The sequence below is a fragment of the Somniosus microcephalus genome, chromosome 4, assembly GCF_052327205.1.
Source record: "Somniosus microcephalus isolate GS21.2 chromosome 4, FLI_Smic_1.0, whole genome shotgun sequence".
In the NCBI taxonomy this organism is placed as follows: Eukaryota; Metazoa; Chordata; class Chondrichthyes; order Squaliformes; family Somniosidae; genus Somniosus; species Somniosus microcephalus.
The window spans coordinates 224,527,250-224,551,497 of record NC_140990.1 but is presented as its reverse complement, the minus strand read 5'-3'; the positions used below and the strand labels follow the sequence as shown (position 1 = coordinate 224,551,497).

The 24,248-nt window shown below is 41.3% G+C and overlaps 1 protein-coding gene across 3 annotated transcripts in view; it reads left to right on the top strand.

The window, feature by feature from the left end:
• LOC147120231 (glutaminase kidney isoform, mitochondrial-like) overlaps positions 1-24,248 on the top strand; it is a 103,699-nt gene that overhangs the window by 38,841 nt on the left and 40,610 nt on the right. For 2 of the 3 annotated variants that reach the window (XM_085985855.1, XM_085985854.1), the window contains exons 8-14: positions 626-658; positions 760-818; positions 1,964-2,030; positions 2,381-2,431; positions 3,592-3,768; positions 5,767-5,898; positions 13,074-13,166. In XM_085985855.1, the coding sequence (XP_085841981.1) occupies positions 626-658; positions 760-818; positions 1,964-2,030; positions 2,381-2,431; positions 3,592-3,768; positions 5,767-5,898; positions 13,074-13,166 (612 nt within the window). Of the gene's footprint in view, positions 1-625; positions 659-759; positions 819-1,963; positions 2,031-2,380; positions 2,432-3,591; positions 3,769-5,766; positions 5,899-13,073; positions 13,167-17,120; positions 22,405-24,248 lie in introns of those variants that run through there. The other variant, XM_085985856.1, reaches the window with a different exon arrangement.

Sequence of the window (24,248 nt, the reverse complement as noted above, 5' to 3'; positions counted from 1 at the left end):
TATTTCAGCAATGTACATTTTGCTTAATTCTGAGTTGCACTACTTGACAGATTTTTCTTATCTGGAGTATGAATTCATAGGAACAGGGGGAGGCCATTCAGCCCCTCAAGCCTGTTCTGCCCTCTACTAGATCATGATTGATCTGTACCTCCTTTTTGGGTAAGACATTAGTTGAATTGTTAGAAATTGCATTCCAAATTGGGGAAATGTGATTTCATTACAAAATTGTGTTTTGAAGTATTGCTTTGATTATGCTTAGCCTTTCTGACTGCCAGGCCAAAATAAGCACAGCTCATTTGGTGATCTAACATTAATACTGTTATACTATTAAATATAAATATTAATGCAAATTCTGTAATATAACTTCAGTGAGAAATAATTTATCCAGAGACCCCTTTTATGAATTTATACAGTAGATTTTAATAAATTAAGATGCCCATATGCTAAATGAAAATGTCTTAATAAATAGTTAATTACATTTATTGCCAACTTGATTCAGAGAAGATTGGATTTTATCTTGAGTACATTCCATTAATTGTGTGAAGCTGGCTATAGAAACATGCTTTTATAATTGTTTTTTGGATTTAAAGATTATTTAAGTAATTTTTTATTCCTTTCCTCCTAGCAAGGAGTAAACAATGCAGAGAAATTTGATTATGTAAGTAAATTGCCCAATTAAAATTTTGGATGTGAGAAAAGGTTACCTGAAAATATATGTTCACTATACCCACACTTTCTAAAATTAGTCCTGTTTCATAGGTCACACAATTCTTGAATCAGATGGCTGGAAATGAATATGTTGGCTTTAATAATGCTACGTAAGTGACTCTTTTTTCCTTTTGTCTCTTCTTCTCATCCACCCACCTCTTCAGATGCGGGAGAGTGGTTAGTTGTCTTCCCCAGAGTAACATGCATAAACTGCTGATACCTAAAAGTATTCAAATACCATTAAAAAATTTTTTTTTTTTAAATTTAATTAAAAAAAAAGAAGTACAGGTGTTTAAATTCACATCCCATAAAGGGGGAATGGTATTGGCAACTGAAGCCTCTTTCCCGTTATTCAGTAGATTGAATAAAACCTGTATTGAAACAGCTGAGAGTCAAGCAGTTGCAAGATTGTAAAATATTATCTGTGTTCTGTTTATTAGAGCCAAAATATGAAGGAATTTACCTTTTTATATGATACTGATGACATTTAAGTACCTTTTTCTGTCTGGGGGCTTCTCACTGTAGCTGATGTCTCCAAAGCATGATTATTAGACTTCTCCACAAATAACTAATTTCTGAAAATTAGATTCCATGGAACATGTTCAGGGATAAGTACTTAACATCAAAAGTACCAATTCTTAAAATTGTCTTGATAAGTAAACAAGTATTTTGATCCATTCACATTCATGCCGTAGATATACCATGGCTACATCATCTACTGGTTAGCTGGTTAACTAACTCCAAAAATTGAAATTGCACTATTTTGCTTTGCCATGAAACTGTAAACCAATGTTTTTTTTAAAAATCGATCTGGTTGTCAGCTTGTATAAAGAGATAAGTATGTTCTAGACTAACCAGGTTAAATTACAGGAAACTTTGGTTTATCCGGAGGTTGTATGCCCGGAAACATCGATCTAATGGCAGAAATCAGCAGTCGTTTTGGTTAGGTTTTTTTTCTTGCGTTTTTTTTTTAAACAGTCAGGCTCTGGAAAGCATCTCTGTAGCTTAGCAACAGCTTCAGAGACGCTTCCAAGGTACGGGCCGAGTGTTTACAAGCTGTTGCTAAGCAACAGTTTGTTGTCAGATACGGAGATGAAAACCTCCGTATCCTACAACATTAGCGCTGGTTTTGTTGGATCGGCAGTAGCTCGGTCCCGTCTGTGCCGGATATCAGAACTATTCCTGTATCTTTAAGCTTTTAATTGACTGCATTTTACTAAATTTTTACATTAAGACTAAAATGTTACTTTTTTAGGTTTCAGTCTGAAAGAGAAACTGGAGACAGAAATTTTGCTATAGGATACTACCTAAAGGAGAAGAAGGTTTGTAGGATCATTTGTGTATTTGAAACACTTATTTGGTGCATATAGGTAAAGAAATTATTTCTTGTGAATGGTGCCATGCCTATTTTTAGACTGCGTCTGCTTGTCACTTCAGTTTCAGTTTGAGAGCTTTTTCTAAGTTTATAGTTACTGAACTAAGTGTTCCATTACTGGCATTCAGTGTCTGTGCTTGATTTGTTTGATTGTGGAGAGCAGCATTGATTATGGGACATGCCCACGACCGAGAGAATCCTATTATCTTGGCTGCAGAAAAATGCATTTGGATTAGTGCCCTTCAAATGAGAAGATCTTTAAATGACAAAAACCTAATTGTTGTATAAACGTTCCAGTGTTTTCCAGAAGGAAGTGATATGACGAGTGTTCTAGATTTCTATTTCCAGGTGAGTGGCTTTATTATTATAATAAGTATAACAAAACATGTAAATTAGCACTTCAATATGCACAGTAACATTTTGCACTTTTCCAGGAAATGACTGCTTGTTCTTTCCAGTCTGCATTTGGATTAGTGTGCAGGGCTAGCCTATTACGTAGTAAAAATATTGCATTAAAAAAAAAAAAAAATTGCCCATTTCTATATCTGGCATCAAAAAATAGTACATTTGTTTGGGATCAACAAAATGTGATTGTGGATTTCTTCAACATTGACCATTATATATAGCTTGATGGACAAGTTTCTTCAAAAACAGGAATGTAATCCTTATTATGTCCCATTTAAGTTGTTAAAAGTATTCACATGAAGTACAGGTCAACATTATTCTATATGCAGCTTTGACTTCAGGACGCAATCAATATACTAAAAGAAGAACTTGCATTTCCCACTTCCCTTGCCCAGGGAGATGCAATGTAGCGCACTCATTGCTGCCCTAATTACAATCTATATTTCATACTCCAGTAAGCCGTGGCTCATTGGTTTCCCATCTGTGATCTCTGTCCTGTGATCCCACTGGAAAGTGTGCATGTTTGTATATTGCATGAGGATAGGATTATACTTGGTTATGATTCTCTTTTCCACTAATGCTCTTTGGCCAATTGCTCAGACATGTGCAACAACAACTTGGAAATGGCATTCCAGGAAGTGGACTGTTGACACTTTCTAGACTTGCACATGGCCATTTGACAGTGATACTCATGTTCATGGGACCAAATTGGGAATAAGTGGTTGGCTCTAACTTTTCCAGTTTAACTACCTATGGATCAGCATCCAGGCAACCAAGCGATGATGTCTAGATTAGTCTGTGTGGCATTTGTAAGAACCTGTGTCACCAGAATAGCTGCTGAGTGCAAGTGTGGACTTGGAAAAATTTGTCCATGGGAGGCAAAGATGAAAATAACAGGCCTCCATGGGAGGCAGAAAAAGATGTAATTATTTCCTGCTGTGTCAAGACAACTTCATTTTTTTTGAAACCTATAGATGGGGAACACTATGCTAAAATTATGTTTTTACCTCCCCAACACATGTGCACATGTCCTGCTTTTGTGATAGATGTATTTAAATGATGTGCAGAAATTGACATGTTTTTCTTTTTTTAATTCCATAAAGCTATGTTCCATTGAAGTAACGTGTGAATCAGCCAGTGTAATGGCAGCAACACTGGCCAATGGTGGCATCTGTCCAATCACAGGAGAGCGAGTTCTGAGCCCTGAGGCTGTTAGGAACACACTGAGTTTGATGCATTCCTGTGGCATGTATGACTTCTCGGGGCAGTTTGCCTTTCATGTAAGTATAATTAATAATTATCATTTTCACTGAAATTAGAATAGATACAATCCTTTTGGAGCATTTGTCTGATTGATTGTAATTTTGGCATAGAAAATCCCAAACTGTTTGAGGAGCACTGCCCTGAAAAGGACAATCCAGGACATTTGAGTCCTGTGACGACATTTGGTTAAGACCATATGTGAAGATGGAATAATTAAATTTTTATGTTTAAACTTGCAGAAAAGCAAAAGAAAAGCAAGTTTAATGTCAATTCTAGGAACTGGCGAAGACCATTCAGCCCCTTGAGCCTGTTCTGCCATTCAGTTCGATCATTGCAGATCTGTATCTTAACTCCATTTACCCACCTTGGTTCCATATCCCTTAATACACTTGCCTATTCATTAAATCTATCAGTCTCACTTTTGAAGTTTTCAAATGACCTAGCCTTAACAGACTTTTGGGGGAGTGTTCCAGATTTCCACTACCCCGTGTGAAGGAGTGTTTCCTGACATCACCCCTCAACCGCCTAGCTCTAATTTTAAGGTTATGCCCCTTTGTTCTGGACTCTCAATCGGCGGAAATAGTTTCTCTCTACCATATTGCTCCTTTAATCATCTTAAACACCTCAATTAGATCACCCCTTAGTCTTCTATACTCAAAGGAATACAAGCCTAGTCTATGCAACCTAATTTAACCCTTTTGGCCTCTTATCATTCTGGCGAATCTGTGCACCAAAGGCTTCCTTTTATAGTAAGCAGCAGCAGTTTTACAGGATTAAGTTATGCTGTATTTCACCTTGCAGCTGCTAGCCAAGGGAGTTTGACTAAAATGATTCAGCAAAAGAGGAAAGTAAATAATTTTCAAACATTTAATTGTTTTGTTTAGAAACAACCAGAATTGTAACCTAATCTGTAGTTATAGGAATAAAAGCAGAAAATGTTGGAAATACTCAGCAGGTCAGGCAGCATCTGTGGAGAGAGAAACAAAGTTAACATTTCATCAATAGTTAGAAGCATCAATAAGGATAATTTTTCATGCATGGGTTTTCCTGTGTACATGCACACAGTATAGAATTAATACTAGAAAATAATTGGTACTGAAATTGATTTTTTTTGGTCAGTCTGTTACAAAATCTTACATGTCATAAAATTTCAGTATTGTGGTTATGAAGACAATCTGCCCCTGTAACCTCTTGTAGCTGTTGCTGCAAGTGAAAAGTATTATGCTGTGGCCTCTGACCATCACACATTAAGATCGATTTGCCTATACAGTAGAATAGGCCCTCTGTTTTAAATGAGAGAAATCTCTGTGTACCATTAGGATAAATTCAAGTACCAATGGGCAGATTTGCAGATTAGACATCAAAGTTCTTTGATTTCGTATGACTCTCTGTCCTTTCCTGAGCAATTACTGTTTCTCAGAAGAAGCAAAGCAATGGCTACCAAAGTGAAATTTTTGAGTATTTAGCAATTAACTATACAGGCTGAGGCTGGTTGAGTAATTGCCTGACACATAACTTGCATGGTTTCATTTTTATATTTTCATTTGTATCCTCTACAAGTGTATTAGAGCAATTCTCTTGCCTGCAAAGTGGATGGATTTGACATGACTTTAATGTTGTATTTACAAAATATTTGGATATTAGAATTGTGTGGTGGCATGACATTGTTTCCCCAACTATCCTGCTGGTCACTGGTGGTAGGGGGGCCTTCTGAGACCTTCATCCAAGGAGCTATTCTTGCAACAGGTGTCACTGAACAATGGGCAGGAATCGTAGCTACTTTTGTCTCAAACTAGATCAGCAATGCTAATTACATGGCTTGGCGCACAACCTGAATCAAACATGGGACCTCTGATCTGCATGGCTTAGGTCCACACCGCATGTTGCATTTACCCTACTGAGCCTTTAGGGACCCTGTTTCATTAAATCAAATTAAAATGTTAAATGTCAAAAACCTTATTTGTTGGTGCCAATGGAGTGTGTTTTCATACATGTACATTGTATTTTTTTTGCAGGTGGGCCTTCCAGCAAAATCTGGAGTTTCTGGTGGTATTTTGCTGGTAGTGCCAAATGTGATGGGCATTATGTGTTGGTCTCCACCTTTGGACAAACTTGGCAACAGTGTAAGGGGTATTCAATTCTGTCAGGTACGTGCAAGGACAGATTTTGGTGGGGAGTGGTGAGATCCAAAACTCTTTCATCTGGAGTAAAGCATTTATTTTTATAGCTTATGGTTTTATTTGGTATAAAAACAAAATCCACGATGAGAACCTTATTCTTGGGTATTTGACTGAAACTTCCAAATCCTCACCTAATTTTTAAGTTGTTTTTTTTAAAGCTGACATTTGATAGCCTCCCTGATATACTACTTGTCTTACCATGTTCCCCAGTTAGACACTCCAGACCATTTCTTCGCCTTGGGTTTGGCTGTTGTTGCCCATTACTTGCTAATTTCAACTAACTGTGTGGAGTGCTGGACACTGGCTTAAAGAGGACAGTTGCAGTCAGAAAGCTGGTCACCAAGTTTTTACTAAATTAACATCAAATATTGTTTAGATACAATAGAATAAGGCCATTTTAGGACCTTGTCTGAGAATATTCATGTAATGGTTTTCACTTTAATAATGAACAAGCAAATTTGCATTTATATTGTATCTTTCTCATCTTCCGGACCAGAGCTATTTGCAGCCAATAAATAGCTTTTGAAGTAAAGTCAGTGTTTTGTAGGCAAGCACAACCAATTTGCACACAGCCAGGTCCCACAAACAGCAGATATAAATTATTTCTGGAGGTATTGATTGAGAGATAAATGCTGATTTGGAGAACTCCCCAGCTCTTATTTGTATAGTGCCATGGGATCCTTTATGTCCACCTGAATAGACAGATGAGCCATCAGTCTAACATTTCATCTGAAAGACAGCATCTCTGACAATGCAGCACTCCCTCAGTACTGCACTGTAGTGTCAGTCTTGATTTGTGATACTGCAGCTTTTTCTGGTTTGTGATTTTTTATTTCAGTACTTCACTGGTGAAGATGTATGATGAAACTTATCTGTAATTAAACCATGAAAACCTGATTAAGCCCAGGATAACTGAAAAAATTGTAATTATGCATGCTTTACAAGAGGTTAATCTAATTTCTCAGAATATTGGAATGATTCCTGTTGAACAATAGAACTTTTCCCAATTTTATTTGTTGCCCACATTCATCCTATCCTGCAGCCTTCTGATAGCTTATCTAAATGGCTGTTTTCATGTGTAAGCCTAGGCAATAAGAATTTGGCTCAGTTGAGATGCCACTTACAAATAGTCCACTGGCATGGTTTGCCTTCCTCTTCTACATTTTCTCTCCAACCCCACTGCATAAAACTTCTTTAATTATGATTGAAATAAGAAATCTAGTATTTCTGCAGAGCTCAAACAACAAAAAATGATAACATTTTTTGGAATAAAAAGGATGCCATTTTTCCTCCAGGTTTTTTGTGCCGATCAATTTCAACATATCTTTGCACTATACCCCACCTACTGATAGTACCCTGATATAACCTTGAACGCTACCTTGGACAATGAAGAATTAATTATTGCCTGGTGTCTTGGGAAAGATGTAACTAAGTGAGAGCTGAAGAAAGATGAGGCTATAGGAGAGATGCAAAATTCAAATTTACTCTGGAAACTGTCTAGGTGATGGTGCATTCAAGGCTTAAATGATGTGGAATTATAAGAGGCTAGTGCTAGGATGTTGCACCATTCCATTCTATGCTAAAGTGTACTTCTTCCAGAGCCAGAATAGTTGAGGCAAATATATTGTTTAATAATGAATTACAGGGGAAACTTTTTTATCTGGGACCGGCGTGGTGCCGGTTTATCAAAAAGTCCGGATTACAGAGAGTTATAGTTAAACGGTACGAGAGCTCGTACACAGCAACAAATCCAAGCTTCCCTGTTGCTTAGCAATAGCTGCAAGAAGCCCGACCACAGACCAAGCATCCCCGTTGCTTAGCAACAAGTGCAGGAACCTCTGATTACACAGCCAAGAATCAAGAAATGGCCACTAATATGAAGAAAAACTTAACTGAACCTACTTCTGAATTTTGCCAGTTAACCGAGATTTCCGGTTGTTTGGGTGCCGGTAAATCGAGAGTTTCCTGTATGTTGAAAACCATAGAATGTGACTGAGCGACATTGGCCCTGAATTTCCTTGGATTTTGGACGTGCAACAACCACTATTGAAGAAGGACTCACTTACGCCAGGTTTCTTCCTGTTTTTGGTTGTGCCTGGTTACAGAAGGAGTAGTAGGCGCAGATCTTGCATGTGCCCTCTTTGGTTAAGTCAGGGAAAGAGGTAGGACTGGCATACTCCAGTCCCGCTTCTGGTAACTTCATAATGTATGCCCACATGAAGTAGAAGTGGGTGCCACCAAATTTGCAAAAGCTTTTTTTCTTAGTGCCCAGTTGTAATTATAATCCGCTGTCATTACAAAATTATTCTTCTTGGAAAAGGGCCAGTTTTTGCAGCTACCAACGCTCTCACCCGGAATTGCTAGTACTCAGCCCAGCATGCTGGCCTAGCTGTTATTTCCTACTCTCTCCCACCCAGCTGTGCCACCTGCCCATTTTCTATAAAGATTCTGATGGGCTCGGGCACCTGGGGCCTGCGGATGAAACGATGGCCCTGCAGGCTCAAAGAAGTTTAATGCAAAGTTTAAAATAAAAATTAATTGAGCTTCACAGATGTCTGGATGCTAAATGCAATTTCTAATTTTTGTATGGCTTGATTCAAATGCAAATGATGTTTAAACTTACAACTGTTCATATTGTAAACTGCGAAAGCTTCTGTGCCTGCAAATGCTTGCTATCTTGAAAATACTACCGAAGAGCAATTCGCATGAAGACTCTGCGCACTTAAATCTTTTACCTTTTCAGGTAACTGATTCTTAAACCAACCAATGTCCCAGACTCCTCCTCCACCATCCCTGGGTATGTCCTGTCCCACGGGCAGGACAGACCCACCAGAGGTGGTGGTACAGTGGTATATAGTTGGGAGGGAGTGGCCCTGGGAGTCCTCAACATTGATTCTGGACCCCATGAAGTTTCATGTCAAGCATGGGCAAGGAAACCTGCTGCTGATTACCATCCACCACCCTTCCTCACCTGATGACTCAGTACTCCTCCATTGAACACCACTTGGAAGAAGCGCTGAGGTTAGCAAGACCACAGAATGTACTCTGAGTGGGAGAGTTCAATGCCCACCAAGAGTGACTCGGTAGCACCACTACTGGCAGAGTCGTGAAGGACATAGCTGCCAGTCTGGGCCTGCAGCAGGTGCTGAGAGAACCAACCCGAGGGAAAAACCTACTTGACCTCAGTCGTCCTCCCCAATCTACATGTCGCAGATGCATCTGTCCATGACGGTATTAGTAGCAGTGACCTCTGCACAGTCCTTGTGGAGACGAAAACCCGTCTTCACACTCTGAACACCCTCCATTGTGTTGTGTAGCACTACCACTGTGCTAAATGGGATAGATTCAGAACAGATCTAGCAGCTCAAAACTGGGCATCCATGAGGCGTTGTGGGCCATCAGCAGCAGCAGAATTGTATTCCACCACAATCTGTAGTCTCATGGCCCGGCATATCCCTCAATCTACCATTACCACCAAGCCAGGGGACCAACCCTGGTTCAACAACAAATGTAGAAGAGCATGCCAGGTGCAGCACCAGGCGTACCTAAGAGGTGCCAACCTGGGGAAGCATGCTAAACAGCGGAAGCAGCATGCTATAGACAGGGCTAAGCGATCCCACAATCAACAGATCAGATCAAAACTCTGCAGTCCTGCGGCATCCAGTGGTGGGCCATTAACTAATGGGAGGAGGACTCCATGAATATCCCCATCCTCAATGATGGCGGAGCCCAGCGCGTGAGTGCAAAAGGCAAGGCAGAAGCGTTTGAACATAAGAACATAAGAAATAGGAGTAGGCCATACGGCCCCTCGAGCCTGCTCCGCCATTCAGTAAGATCATGGCTGATCATCGACCTCAACTCCACTTTCCCGCCCGATCTCCATATCCCTTGATTCCCCATGAGTTCAAAAATCTCTCTATCTCAGCCGTGAAAATACTCAAAGACTCAGCATTTACAGCCCTCTGGGGCAGAGAATTCCAAAGATTCACAACCCTCTGAGTGAAGAAATTCCTCTTCATCTCAGTCTTCAATGGCCTACCCCTTATCCTGAGACTATTCCCCCTGAGACTATGCCCCCTAAGTCTAGACACTCCAGCCAGGGGAACAACCTCTCAGCATCTACCCTGTCAATCCCCTTCAGAATCTTGTATGTTTCAATGAGATCACCTCTCATTCTTCTAAACTCCAGAGAGTATAGGCCCATTCTACACAATCTCTCATTTGAGGACAGCCCTCTCATCCCAGGAATCGATCTAGTGAACCTTCGTTGCACCGCCTCCAAGGCAAGTATATCCTTCCTTGGATAAGATGATCAAAACTGTGCACAGTACTCCAGGTGTGGTCTCACCGAGGCCCTGTACAATTGTAGCAAGACTTCCTTACTCTTATACTCCAACCTCCTTGCAATAAAGGCCAACATGCCATTTGCCTTCCTTATTGCTTGCTGTACCTGCATGCGAGCTTTGTGTTTCTTGCACGAGGACACCCAAATCTCTCTGAACACCAACATTTGAAAGTTTCTCACCATTTATTAAAAAAAAAAAAAAAAAATCTGTTTTTCTATTCTTCCTACCAAAGTGAATAACCTCACATTTCCCTACATTATACTCCATCTGCCACCTTTCTGCCCACTCACTTAGTCTATCTATATCCCATTGCAGACTCTGTTCTCACAGCTTACTGTCCCACCTAGCTTTGTATCATCAGCAAACATGGATACATTACACTCTGTCCCTTCATCTAGGTCATTTAATATAGATTATAAATAGCTGAGGCCCAACACTGATCCTTGTGGCACCCCACTAGTTACAGCCTGCCAACCTGAAAAAGATCAGCTTATCCCTACTCTTTTTTTGTCCATTAACCAATCCTCTATCCATGCTACTATAATACCCCCAACCCCATGAGCCCTAATCTTGTGTAATAACCTTTTATGTGGCACTTTATCGAATGCCTTTTGGAAATCCAAATATACTACATCCACTGGTTCCCCTTTATCTACCCTGCTAGTTACACCCTCAAAAAACTCTAACTTTGTCAAACACAATTTCCCTTTCGTAAAACTATGTTGACTCTGCCTAATCATGTTATGATTTTCTAACTGACTTGATGCACTTCCTTAACAATGGATTCCAGCATTTTCCCGACGACTGGTGTCAAGCTAACTGGCCTGTCGTTCCCTGTTTTTTCTCTCCCTCTCTTGAATAGCGGTGTTACATTTGCGACCTTCCAATCCGCTGGGACCATTCCAGAATCTAGGGAATTTTGGAAGATCAAAACCAATGCATCCACTATCTCTTCAGCCAGCAGTGCTGAGTGGATGATCCATATCGGCCTCCTGAGGTCCCCACCGCCACAGAAACCAGTCTTCAGCCAATTCGATTCACTCTACGTGATCTCAAAGAAATGGCTGAGCGCACTGGATATAGCCAAGACTATGGGCCCCAACAACATCCCGGCTGTCGTGCTGAAGACTTGCGCTCCAGAACTAGCTGCACCTTCAGCCAAGCTGTTCCAGTACAACTACTACACTGACATCTACCCGACAATGTGGAAAATTGCCCAGGTATGTCCTGTCCACAAAAAGCAGGACCAATCCAATCTGGCCAATTACTACCACATCAGTCTACTCAATATTCAGCAAAGTGATGGAAGGTGTCGTTGACCGTACTATCGAGCGGCACTTGCTCAGCAATAACCTGCTCACCGATGCTCAGTTTGGGTTCTGCCAGGACCACACTGCTCCAGATTTCATTACAGCCTTGGTTCAAACATGGACAGAAGAGCTGAATTCCTGAGGTGAGAGTGACTGCCCTTGACATCAAGGCAGCATCTGACTGCATGTGGCATCAAGGAGCCCTAATAAAATTGAAGTCCATGGGAATCGGGGAAAACTCTCGAGGCTGGAATCATACTGAGCACAAAGGAAGATGGTTATGATTTGTTAGCCAATCATCTCAGCTCCAGGACACCACTTCAGGAGTTCCTCAGGGCAGTGTCCTAGGCCCAACCATCTTCAACTGCTTCATCAATGACCTTCCCTCCATCATAAGGTCAGAAGTGGGGATGTTTGCTGATGATTGCAGTGTTCAGTTCCATTTGCAACTCCCCAGATAATGAAGCAGTCCATGCCTTCATGCAACAAGACCTGGACAACATTCAGGCTTGAGCTGATAAGTGGCAAGTAACATTTGCGCCACACAAGTGCCAGGCAATCACCATCTCCAACAAGAGAGTCTAACTACTGCCCCATGACATTCTGTTGAATCCCCCACCCATCAACATCCTGGGGGTTACCATTGACCAGGAACTTAACTGGACCAGCCACACACATACTGTGGCTACAAGAGCAGGTCAGAAGCTGGGTATTCTGTGGTGAGTGTCTCCCCTCCTGATTCCCCAAACCTTTCCACCATCTACAAGGCACAAGTAAGGAGTGTGATGGAATACTCTCCACTTGCCTGGATGAGTGCAGCTCCAACAACACTCAAGAAGCTCGTCACTATCCAAGACACAGGACCCGCTTGATTAGCACCACATTAAACATTCACTCCTGCCACCACTGGCGTATCGTGGCTGCAGTGTGTACCATCTACAACATGCACTGCAGCAACTCGCCAAGACTTCTTGGACAGCACCTCCCAAACCTGTGACCTCAACACCTAGAAGGACGAGGGCCAGCAGGCGCATGGGAACACCATCCAAGTTACACGCCATCCTGACTTGGAAATATATCACCATTCCTTCATCGCTGGGTCAAAATTCTGGAACTCCCTCCCTAACAGCACTGTGGTTGTACCTTCACCTCAGACTGCAGCGGTTCAAGGTGGCTCACCACCACCTTCTCGAGGACCATTAGCGATGGGCAATAAATGCTGGCCTTGCCAGTGACGCCCACATCCCAGGAACGAATAAAAAAAAATCTCGCTGATCTTGCAGATGTGTTTCAATTTTCTGAAGCTTGGTAATTAGGGACTTTATGTGCTTTTAATTTCTGCAGCAGAACGTGTTAACAGGTTATGAAGAAATCATAAAATCAACACAAGTAGTTTGTGCATTTGTGACCATTAACTGTTTTTAAAAAAAACTATTTGTAATAGTGGTTGGGCTTACTAATTGGCGAATGTTTTAAATTTTTTCAGGACCTTGTTTCGCTGTTTAACTTCCATAATTATGACAACCTGAGGCACTTTGCAAAGAAACATGATCCCCGGAGGGAAGGCGGTGAAGTACGGGTAAGTTTAATTTTAGCAAGATTAAAAAGAAACTTTTCAGCATTCTTGGAAAAATTATTTAACTGGCACCTACCAAAACACGTGCGCTTTGCTGTGGAGTGGTGATCTGTTAGATGCATGGAATCCAAAAAGTGCCAAATCTATTGCAATTATTTTGTAATGAAACTGCAATTGCATTGAGTTTTTCTCTGAAAACAGCAGCAGAGCAGGGTTTAATCAAAATAACCTGACATGCTAAGTTTCACATATGGTAATATTTCAGTTGTTGGAATCAAGTTCTGATTTTTAGTTGCCTCTTCAGGTCATGCAATTTGCCCAGTAACATCATTACATCTGTTAATGGTTATGCATTTCTTTATTACCTAAACTGTTGGGAAGAAAGAGTTCAGGGAACCGGGTCATACAGCATTTTGTAGTTTATACAGAAATTGCATTCTTGCTTTTTAGATGTGTTCCTTTTATTTTCAGCAACTGGTTCTACTCTAGTTCCCATCCATACTTAAATTTAGTCTTGTAGTAACCTACCTGTATACATCAAGAATTTGTGTACGTTATAAACTAAATGGTACAATTTTAGTGAGGGTGCAGAAAAGGAGACGTGGGTGTTTGTACACAAATCTTTGTAGGTGACAGGACAAGTTGATCAGGTTGCTAAAAAGCATACAGGATCCTTGGCTTTATAAAACGAGGCAGAGAGTACAAAAGCAAGCCATTTCTGCTAAACCTTTATAAATCACTTGTTAGGCCTTAATTGGATTATTGCATTCAATTCTGGGCACCACCCTTTAAGAAGGATGTCAAGGCCTTGGAGAGGTTGCAGAGAAGATTTGTTAGCATGGTACTAGGGATGAAGGACTTCAGTTAAGTGGAGAGACTAGAGAAGCTGGGATTGTTCTCCTTTTAAAGCAGAGAAGGTTAAGGGAAGAACATAAGAAATGGGAGTCGGCCCCTTGAGCCTGCTCCGCCATTCAATAAGATCGTGACTGATCTTCTACCTCAATTCCACCTTCCCGCACTATCCCCATATCCCTCGAGTCCCTTTAGTATCCAAAAATCTATCGATCTCTCTTGAATATACTCAACAACTGAACATCCACAGCCCTCTGGGGTAGAGAATTCCAAAGATTCCCAACCATTTGAGTGAAGAAATTTCTCTTCATCTCAGTCCTAAATGGCCGACCCCTTATTCTGTGACTGTGACCCCCTGGTTCTAGACTCCCCAAGCAGGAGAAAAATCCTCCCCGCATCTACCTTGTCAAGCCCCTTAAGAATTTTTTGTTTTGTATATTTCAATGAGATCACCTCATTCATTCTTAACTCTAGAGGCCTAGTCTACGCAATCTCTCCTCATAGGACAATCCCTTCATCCCAGGAATCAGTCTAGTAAACCTTTGTTGCACTCTAAGGCAAGAGACCAAAAATGTACACAATACTTCAGATGTGGTTTCACCAAGGCCCTGTATAATTGTAGTAAGACTTCTTTACTCTTGTACTCCAGTCCCTTTGTAATAAAGGCTAACATTTAATTAAATTTAATAGAGATGTTCAAAATCATGAACAGTTTTGCTAGAGTAAATGAGAAACTATTTCCACTGGCAGGAGCTCGGTAACCAGAGAACACATATTTAAGGTAATTGGCAAAAGAGCCAGAGGGGGGGGATGATTTTTATATGCAGTGAGTTATGATGGTCTGGAATGCATTGCTTGAAAGGATGGTGGAAGCAAAGTAGTAACTTTCAAAAGGGAATTGGATATATACTTGAAAAGGAAAAAGCCACAGAGCAATGGGGAAAGAGCAGGGATGCGAGACTAATTGGATAGCTCTCGCAAAAAGCTGGCACAGGTACAAAAGGCCGAATGGACTCCTTCTGTGCTGTATGATTCTATGAATATCTGCACTTGTCCATAAGACTGCTACATGAATAGCTGATGTGATTTTCCACTTCTGATCACCTATTGCACCAATATGAAAGGGAGTGGCTCTTTCTGTGGTTGGAGTTGGGCCATATAGCTAACATGGGGTCGAAGTACCTTTTAGCATCGGGCAGCACCAAGTATTGTTAAATGTCAATACTGAATGCCCACAATGGAAAGTTGTTCCATTCCCAGTGGTAATATCTTTTGAACAAAAAAGCCCTCTTGCTTTATTACAACTTTCAATAGCCCCCACATATCTGGTACCTAATATGGTTGTAGTCCAGTTTTCACTAATGTGTTCTTACTTTAAGGCATTTCGTGAGCACTTTGCCCAGCTACAACCTATTCCTTTAATTGAGTTGTGTTTCTGTGCATCTGACCAGAAATGTTGAGAAAATTCTCCATCTATATCTGCACTCTAGTCTCTAGGCCTATATGTATTTGGGGTGTGATTCAAGCCACAGTTGCCAATCATTGGCCTGTTGCTGTTGTGGAAGGTTGATGCAAAGCTTTTGAGATGTAGTTAGACATACACCATACTCTTAATTTATCACGTTTTAACCATACTTACCAATTTATATAAATTTTCATGCCCTGAAATGTGTTGCACCAAAACAAACTTTCTAATCCACTTCACTCAATAGCTTTATTAGCTAAATCTTGTCTTTACCCTTTTAATATTGACTAAATTAAAACTGGACCGGTGCACTTCTGCTTGCAGTAGCTAGTCGGAAAAGATAAACTTATGATCTGTTGATTTACACATCTTAACAAATGTCTGTTTTATGCTCACTGCTGTGAATCTGCAATAAGCTGTAGTCATCCTTGCAGTGGATAAGAGTTCTTTTACATTCTCCAGTGTAGCTCTCTGACCCCTTTTGGCTGTTACTGCTTTCCACAGAGTCTTCCATTTCATCTAGCTTGGCCTCCTCCATTCATCGTTTTGTATTGGTTCTAGATTGCCAAACATGCTTGGTTGTAAACGAGGTCTGTGGTCTTGCTGCAGAACCCTCTGAGTAGGGTCAGATCCCATTCTTATTACCAGATTTAGATGGAGCCCTGTACACAGTTAAATTAAGATGGAGCAGGAGGTTACTGAGCAATATCTGAATGCAGTAGTAGTATTTAAATCAGGACTAAGAACAAAATGGAAGGATACCGATCTTTAAGCAGCCAAAACTGTTTCGAGTGTAGACCCTTCATCAGAACTGGAACCCCTTTGTTGGACCGAATAAAAGAGAGGAGACAGAAGGGGCAAGATTCAGGAGTGCTGATTCCTGTCACAGAAGCTTACATTGTGTGCATGTGTTTCTATGTGACACGGAGCAGAAGGAATGGGCGATGTTCTGTTCTAACAGGAGGATCAAATTGCTCTTGGGTTTGCTTTCTTAAAATGAAGATACAACTTGTTCTGTCTTTCAAGGTTTCATTTAAAACCCTGTGTTGTGCTGGTGTATGTTTCTCTGCATTTAGAAGGCATAAAGACACAACACATTAGCTAGAACTTGTAGTAAGTGTCGGATCACCTCTTGTCCTGCTGCATGATCTGCCAGCCATTTCTACTTCTGCATGCTAATACTGCTCACATCAAATAAATTAGTACCCAGGTGCTCTTTCAAGGTAGACACATCAGTTTTAGAAGGGGATGAACAAAATGGATCAGAAATAACTTCTTATTTCATCAGTCTGTAATTGCTCGACTGCATTTGTTAAGCATTGTTACAAAACTGAATATTGTGCTAAATCTGCTAAGCACATATCAGGGCAGTTGAGGGAAGTTTTTTTTGCAGCAGGAGTACTAAATTACAATATGGCTACAGAGAATGGCAGGTTATAAGTTTAAATGTATTTGAAGTTTTAGATTTTGGGAATCTAAATTATTGGCAAGAAAATTGATTTTTAGGATCACAGCCCTGTTGCATTTACAAGAGGGGGTGGGAAGATTTATCAAGTATTAGTGGAATAATTCGTTGTTTATGGCAGTCACCAGAAGTCTTAAATTAAGAATCTAATTATTCATGTTGCTTAAAATACCAGCATTCCTTCGGATCAATGGATTATGAAAGTCTACAGAAAGAGCTTGCACTTAAAGGGACTCTGTGGAAAAAAGTATCACCTGAACCAAATGAGGAGGACTCTTCCACTACTGTAGTATATAGAATGTAAAGTCTTGGTGTAAGAAACTCAAGTGGCTGGACTTAATTCATGATCTCGCAGATCTGGAAGATCTCTAGTTCTGAAACTATTCTGAAGTATTTGTTTGTACATAAACATTTATCATGTTAGCACTTTGAGTAAGCTGATTTATATTTGCTTGCTTCTATTGTATCTTGCATAATGTGAATACATTAGTTGCTCCAATGTTATGAACTTTGTCAAGGCATCAATCCGAAGCAGTATTTTGCATGATAGTTCTTTCTTAAATGCTGTAACACACCAACCTCCTCCACCTCTACTCCATTGTCTAGCTGAGTGGGACTGCCCTCGCCTGGTTCCACTCTTGCCGATAGTCGTAGCCAGAGAACCTCCTGTAATGGTTTCCCTTCCTGCCCCTGCACCGGTCCTTCTGCAGTCCCCAAGGATCCATTCATGGCCACCTCCTATTTCTCCTTTACATGCTGCCCTTCGGCAACATTATCTGAAGGCATGGCGTCAGGTTGCATGTGTGTCTTTGACATCCAGCTCTATTTTCCCACCACTTTTTGACCCCTCCACTCCCACTATGTTGTCAGACTGCTTGCCTAACATCCATCCCTGGATGAGCCATAATTTCTTCCAATTAAACATTGGGAAGACCAAAGCTGTTGTGTGCGGCCCCCCTCCAGAAACACTCTTCCCTCGCCACTGATTCCATCCTCCTCCCTGACCATTGTCTCAGGCTGAACCAGACTATTCAAAACCATGGGGTCCTATTTGACTCCGTGCTGTGTTTCTGACCCCATATCCTCCACTTCATAACATCGCATGTCTCTGCCCCAGCCTTGACTATTCCAGTGCTCTCTCGGCTGCCCTCCCATCTCCAACCCTCCATAAACTTGAGCTTCTTCAAAACTCGACTGCCTGTTTTCTAACCTGCACTGTCTTGCTCATCCATCACCCCTATGCTCTCTGACCTACATTGGCTCCAGGTCCACCAACACCTTGATTTTAAAATTCTCATCCTCGTGTTCAAATCCCTCCATAGCCTTGTCCACCCCTATCTCTGTGACCTCCTCCAACCCTCAAGAATTCTCCATTCCTCCAAAACTGGACTCTTGTGCACCCCCACCCCACTCCCTTCACCTCACCATTGGTAACTGTGCCTTCAGCCATCTAGGCCCTTAAGCTCTGCCATTCCCTTCCTAAACCTCTGCCTTTCCATCTCTCTCCTTTTAAGACCCTCCTTAAAACCTACCTCTTTGACCAAGCATTTGGTCGCCCATCCTAAAATCTCCTTCCTTGGCTCAGTGTCACTTTCTTGTCTGATTATGCTCCTGTGATGCGCCTTAGGATGTTTTCCTATTGAAGGTGCTGTATAAATGCAAGACGTTGATGTTGGGACATGGGCCTGCAGTCTGAATAGAGAAAATGTGTGGTGTAGCAAAGGAAATGCAAAAAATATCTGAGGGGACCATTCACAATTGTTCTTTGCTTCCTGAAGTGTGTCTTTGCTTTAGGAGTTTTTAGGTGGAGTATTTTTCTCCTTCAGTTGTTCTCCCTTTCCTAGTCTATCTAAAGTGGTGGATGTGGCTGGTGTCTTCTGGCAGCTGAAAAAAGGGTCTCGCTGAGGATTTGAAGCTATCCTAGCCTCAATGATGCAAGTGAAAAGAATGAAAACTAGAGGGAGAAGTAAGGCACTGAATCCATATGAGTGGCAGTCAGTGACTGAGCAAAAGTGGGTGGTGTGGGGGTGGGGTGGAGAAGGCAAGAAGCAAGTTGCATTGCATTGGACTAGACATTGTATCACAGTTGCTTAAAGTATTCCTGCTGCCCATAAGGACAATACTGAATTATAGTGCCTACAGTGGGAAAACTGACATTGGTAAACCTATACAAGCTGTATATCATTTGTACTGTGGAAGATATGCTAGACATGAGGGTAATGTGGTAGTATTGGAAATGGACCTAGCTGAACATTGAAGTCTGGAGTTTATATAGTTTAATCAATAAATGACACACATCACAGTAACTATGATAAAAGTAAAAAAATAACAGTAGGAACAATGGATAGTTTTTGATGCAATGAAGATATCCTATTGCCTTGCACAATATTAGACCAGTCAGGGAGCATTCATTGTAAAAAGATTTAATACTAACATGCCTGTCATCAGTGCAGCTTGTCTTGCTCTTGAATTTTAACTTATGTGGCTGGCATATAACATGAAATAAATTAGTTGCATTTTATGCTAGAAACATTGATGTCTGCATTAGTCATATACTACCAGATGTGTGTGGACAACTTTTATCCACAGTGTACATGTATATAAATTCAAGGAAAGCAACAAATGGATAAAGCTATATTTCTATCTTACCAGATTTTCTATTTCCAGAAACATTTAGTTCATGGCTGTAATTGTTAATATTTCAACGGCTGTATCTACAAAACAACATTGAGTATAGGATTAGTACAGATTGATGTAGTTGTTATCTAGAGTTGCTCATTTTAGATTTGGCATTAGAATTAGTAATTATCAGAAATTTGAGAAACTTTTTATACCTGTAGATGGGAATATTTTCATGGGGTTTAGGCAGCATAGCTGGAATGCTGGCAATGGACTGCTACAAATGCTTTACGTATGGAGATCTGGGATTAAATTAGAGCTGAGATACAGATCAGCCATGATCTAATAAAATGATGGAACAGACGAGAGAAACGGAATGACTTACTCCTGCTCCTATATTTCTGGATTCTGTTTATCTTTGGCAGATGCGAATTATATTTTGGTAGTCTCAGCCTAGTCTTAAGTGGAAAGTTATCTAATACAAAACTTATAATATTTAATATTGGTTCAATGTAGAGCTAAGTAGATGTAGGGTCGATTGCCAGATGAAAAATTCATTCGTACTGTGGGTTTTGGTCAGTACTTAGATCAAGATCAAGATAGTTTGACAAAGCAGTGTTATGGGCAACATTGTCACTTTATGGATTATGCCTAAACTAGCCCTACAGTTGTCCCTAATTTAAAAATCAAATAGTATTTTTCCAACTATCTTATGTTAATGAAAACCTAATACAGGTGCACGATCCCTTATCCGAAACCCTTGGGACCAGCTGTGTTTCGGAATTCGGAATTTTTCGGATTTCAGAACGGTATTAAGGTTCCCCCGCTAGGGTGTTCCCGTATGAATATTCACACACAGCTGCCGGAAAGCGGTCTCCAGCCAACGGCTGTACCTCGGCCGGGCAAAGCCGCAGCTACACAAGCCCGGCACTGATCTGTACAGCCCCGCCACCCCGTCCAGAAGCGACGGGCACCCGGCTTCCCAGTGTCTGACCGACTCCGTTCCAGTACCCTTGGATGCCCCTTGCCCCAGGCTTGCTCTGGCAGCTGGCGCGTCAAGGTGGCCCCCCGCCCCGCCCACTCCGCTGTCGGAAAGCGGTCTCCAGCCAACGGCTGTACCTCGGCCGGGCAAAGCAGCAGCTACAGAAGCTTGGCACTGCTCCGTGTGGCCCTGCCACCCCGTTCAGTTGCCGTTGACCTGGTCCAGATCCGACCATCCCTCCCGAAGTTATCCCCGATATGCTGCCGCTGACCGACGGCCCGGCAGCCGGTACGGGATTGTGACACCCTTGGACAGCCCCCGCAATTGATTCGCTGCAAATAGGACAGATTAACACTGCTCACACTGGAAATTGGCCGATCAACTTCGCTTCCGAGAACCGACACGCGCCTTGCTAATACTACATCCTACCTATGCACCACTCACACCAAATCGGCCGATCAACTTCGCTTCCGAGAATGGACACTCGGCTTGCAAATACTACATCGGCCGCGTCGGGTCATGTTTGGCGCCACTTGGGTCAAATTTCGGTTTTTGGAGCTTTTTGAATTTCGGAATTGTGGATAAGGGATAGTTGACCTGTATAAATACTTTTTTATGTATATAATCTCTGAGCATTGAGCTTCATTATGGCTAGGGTAGAAAATTAACAATAACTTTTTTGAAAGAGACTGGATCAGGGAGGTTTAATACTACATTTGCTATCTGATTTGATATGTACCTCATGGTTAGTATTCTGTTTCCAGAGTTGAAGGGAATGGTATAAATAACGATATTTTATATTGGCAGTATAATCTGATCAGTTTAGTATAACAAAGACTGTAAACCCCCTACACATTTTGACCAAATTTAATATAGAATCTGAATTAAAGCTGCACATTTTTGTATGTAAGTATCTCTGTATAAATTTAGAACTCCAAGCTCACTGGTTGGTCTAGGAAATCAGTATTATCGTAATCCATTGGGAGAAAGTTAGAGCACTATATAGCACAACAAAATCAGAATTCCTTCAAGGTATTAGATGGGAGCTTGATTTGCTAAGTAGGTAATCAATCAATTTTCCTCAATAGGGGAAATGTGTGTAATGGAACAAATTCCACATTGACATAATTATACATTTTTTGGAATACTGAAGCCTCAATTACATTATAGGATCATTATTTTTATTCCAGCTAAACCCAACACAAGTCCCTTGGGAACTTTGGGTTCATTATCCGCATTGGCCGCAAGCCTACATTTCGTTGTACTGCACTTGTGCACTAACAATGACAATAAAAGTTGATTTGATTTTGATTTTGATTTGATTATCTACTTTTACATCAATGTTGATGGTGTAAACACTTGTAGTGCAACATTGGATGTTCGTCTCATTAGTATGCCTGGAAGTGTGCATTTTCATCATTCTAGCACAACCAAGTATTTTCTAATGTTCTTACATTTGTAACATCAACATGAGCTGCTGTTGTAGAGCAGGTGGGGTGATATTTATTATCTTCCTCGTACCTGGTTAGTCAATATAAATTGGCTGATTAAAGACTTGGTATACTTTTTGATCAGTAGATCATCTGTTAAATGTAAGAAAAAAAGCATAGTTGCAGAATAGGTAAAATAACTACAGGATGTAAAATTTAAAATGCTATAAATTGGTTTGTATGTAGTGTTTGGCTTTAATGTTTTTATACAAGCTGCATTTCCAATACCTTGTTTGCATTGTCTTTTTGTACTTGCATGTATTTTTTTTTGTATTTTATATTTCTTCGCAGTGACCAACATTTATTTTACATTTGCTTATTTATGTAATTGCATTTTTTTGTATTTAATAAAACTGTTTTACATCCCACATGTTGTAGCTGTGTATATATTTTTGCTATCAAATTAACTGAAATTGTCAATTGTAGGCATAAACTATTATTACTGGAATAGTTTGCATTTATATTTTTAACATAGTAAAGCATCCACAAACACGTTTGAGGTGAAAATAGACATCGTACGATAGATGAGGAGTTGGGAGGGAGTTGTCCAATGGCATAGCCAGTGCTATTGTTTTAAGGAGGCTTTTGAAGAAGAGGAGAGGAGATGGGAAGACAGAGGGGGGGCAAGGGAAATTATTATGGAGCCAAGATGGCCAAAGTCTCTGCCATTGAAGGTAGAGTGAAAGAAGTGGGCCAGCAAAAGAGACCTAGAGTCAGAATTGTGGAAGTGGCACATCGACACTAAGCACGTGGTATCACTAAACCGAAGTAATACTCACTTCAGTGTAAAACTGCCATTAATGGGGTTTCAATGGGTGTAGATGCTTGGTTGCCAGTGCTGTGCAGCATGATGATTAAAATTGAAGATGATAAAGCCCTCTGGGGGGGGGGGGGGGGGAAATTTGGTTGCTTTGCGCCTCCCATTAGTGCCTAAGAGGGCGCTAATGGGGCACAAAGCAACTAGCGCCCAGGCGTGGCGATGTTTGCGCCGCTTTCGAAATTGACCAGACATTTTGCGGCGGCGCTAAACACTACCGCCACGATCTCCTGCGCCCGCAGATCGTGACCTCAGTCGAACATGCAGCGCCCCAGACCGGATATTGAGTGGTGCCCCCTGCCGCTAGCACCGACATGTTGAGGGGAACGTTTTGCAGTCGGGAAGGGACTGGGGGAGCGCTATTTAAAGGCGACCGCGTCCTGCCTTTTTTTGTCGGCGACATTTTTGCACCACGCATTCTGAAAGAGAGCGATAAACTTCTGGAGAGATTCAACGCTGTGTGAAGGAGTTTTGGGTACTGAGCAGCATTTTGATTTGACCTTCGTTACATCGATTTAGAAGAGACTATGGAACTGCACTCTGAGCTCTTTCCCTGGGCCCCTTCTTTGTTCTTTCCAGCAGATTTGATGTACAGGTCTCTCCAGGCTGAGATTCAAGGCTGCAATGAGCAGGGTGTGGATGGAGAGCAAGATTGACCCTCACCTTTAAGAACTGGCCGGTGCCAGTGTGTGTTCCATTGCTGACTGACATCACATGAGCTTCGCCAGCACTCTGAGGTAGCGCCTCTTTCCTCGGCGTTAGCACCTTGAGAGATGTGTAGCGCCTGATTGAGCACTCCAATCACCTCGGGGGTGATAGAAGCCAAGTTTGCAGTCGGAGGCGTTAATTAGCGCCAGGCGCCAAACGGGGCGATACTGAATTTCTCCCCTCTATTGTCTTAACTAGCGAGTCCTTTCAGAGAAGTGCTTGGTTCTTGTGTGCTCCACACCATTTGTTGCAACTAGCTATGGACACACTTCAGAATCGTGGTAGTGAGTTCCACATTCTCCTCACACTCTTTCGGTAAAGAGGTTTCTTCTGAATTCCCTGTTTGATTTCTTGGTGACTATCTTCTATTGATGGCCTCTAGTTTTGCTCTTCCCCACAAGTGGAAACACACTGTCTACTCTATCAAAATATTTCATAATTTTAAAGACTTCTAGTAGGTCACCCCTCAGTCTTCTCTTTTCAAGAGAAAAGAGACCCAGCCTGTTCATCTTTTCCTGATGGGTATAACCTCGCATTTCTGGTGCCATTCTTGTAAATCTTTTTTGCACCCTCTAAATCCTTTTTATAATATGGCGACCAGAATTGTACATAGTACTCTTAAGTGTGGTCTAACCAATGTTCCATACAAGTTTAGCATAACTTCTCAACTTTTCAATTCTATTCCTC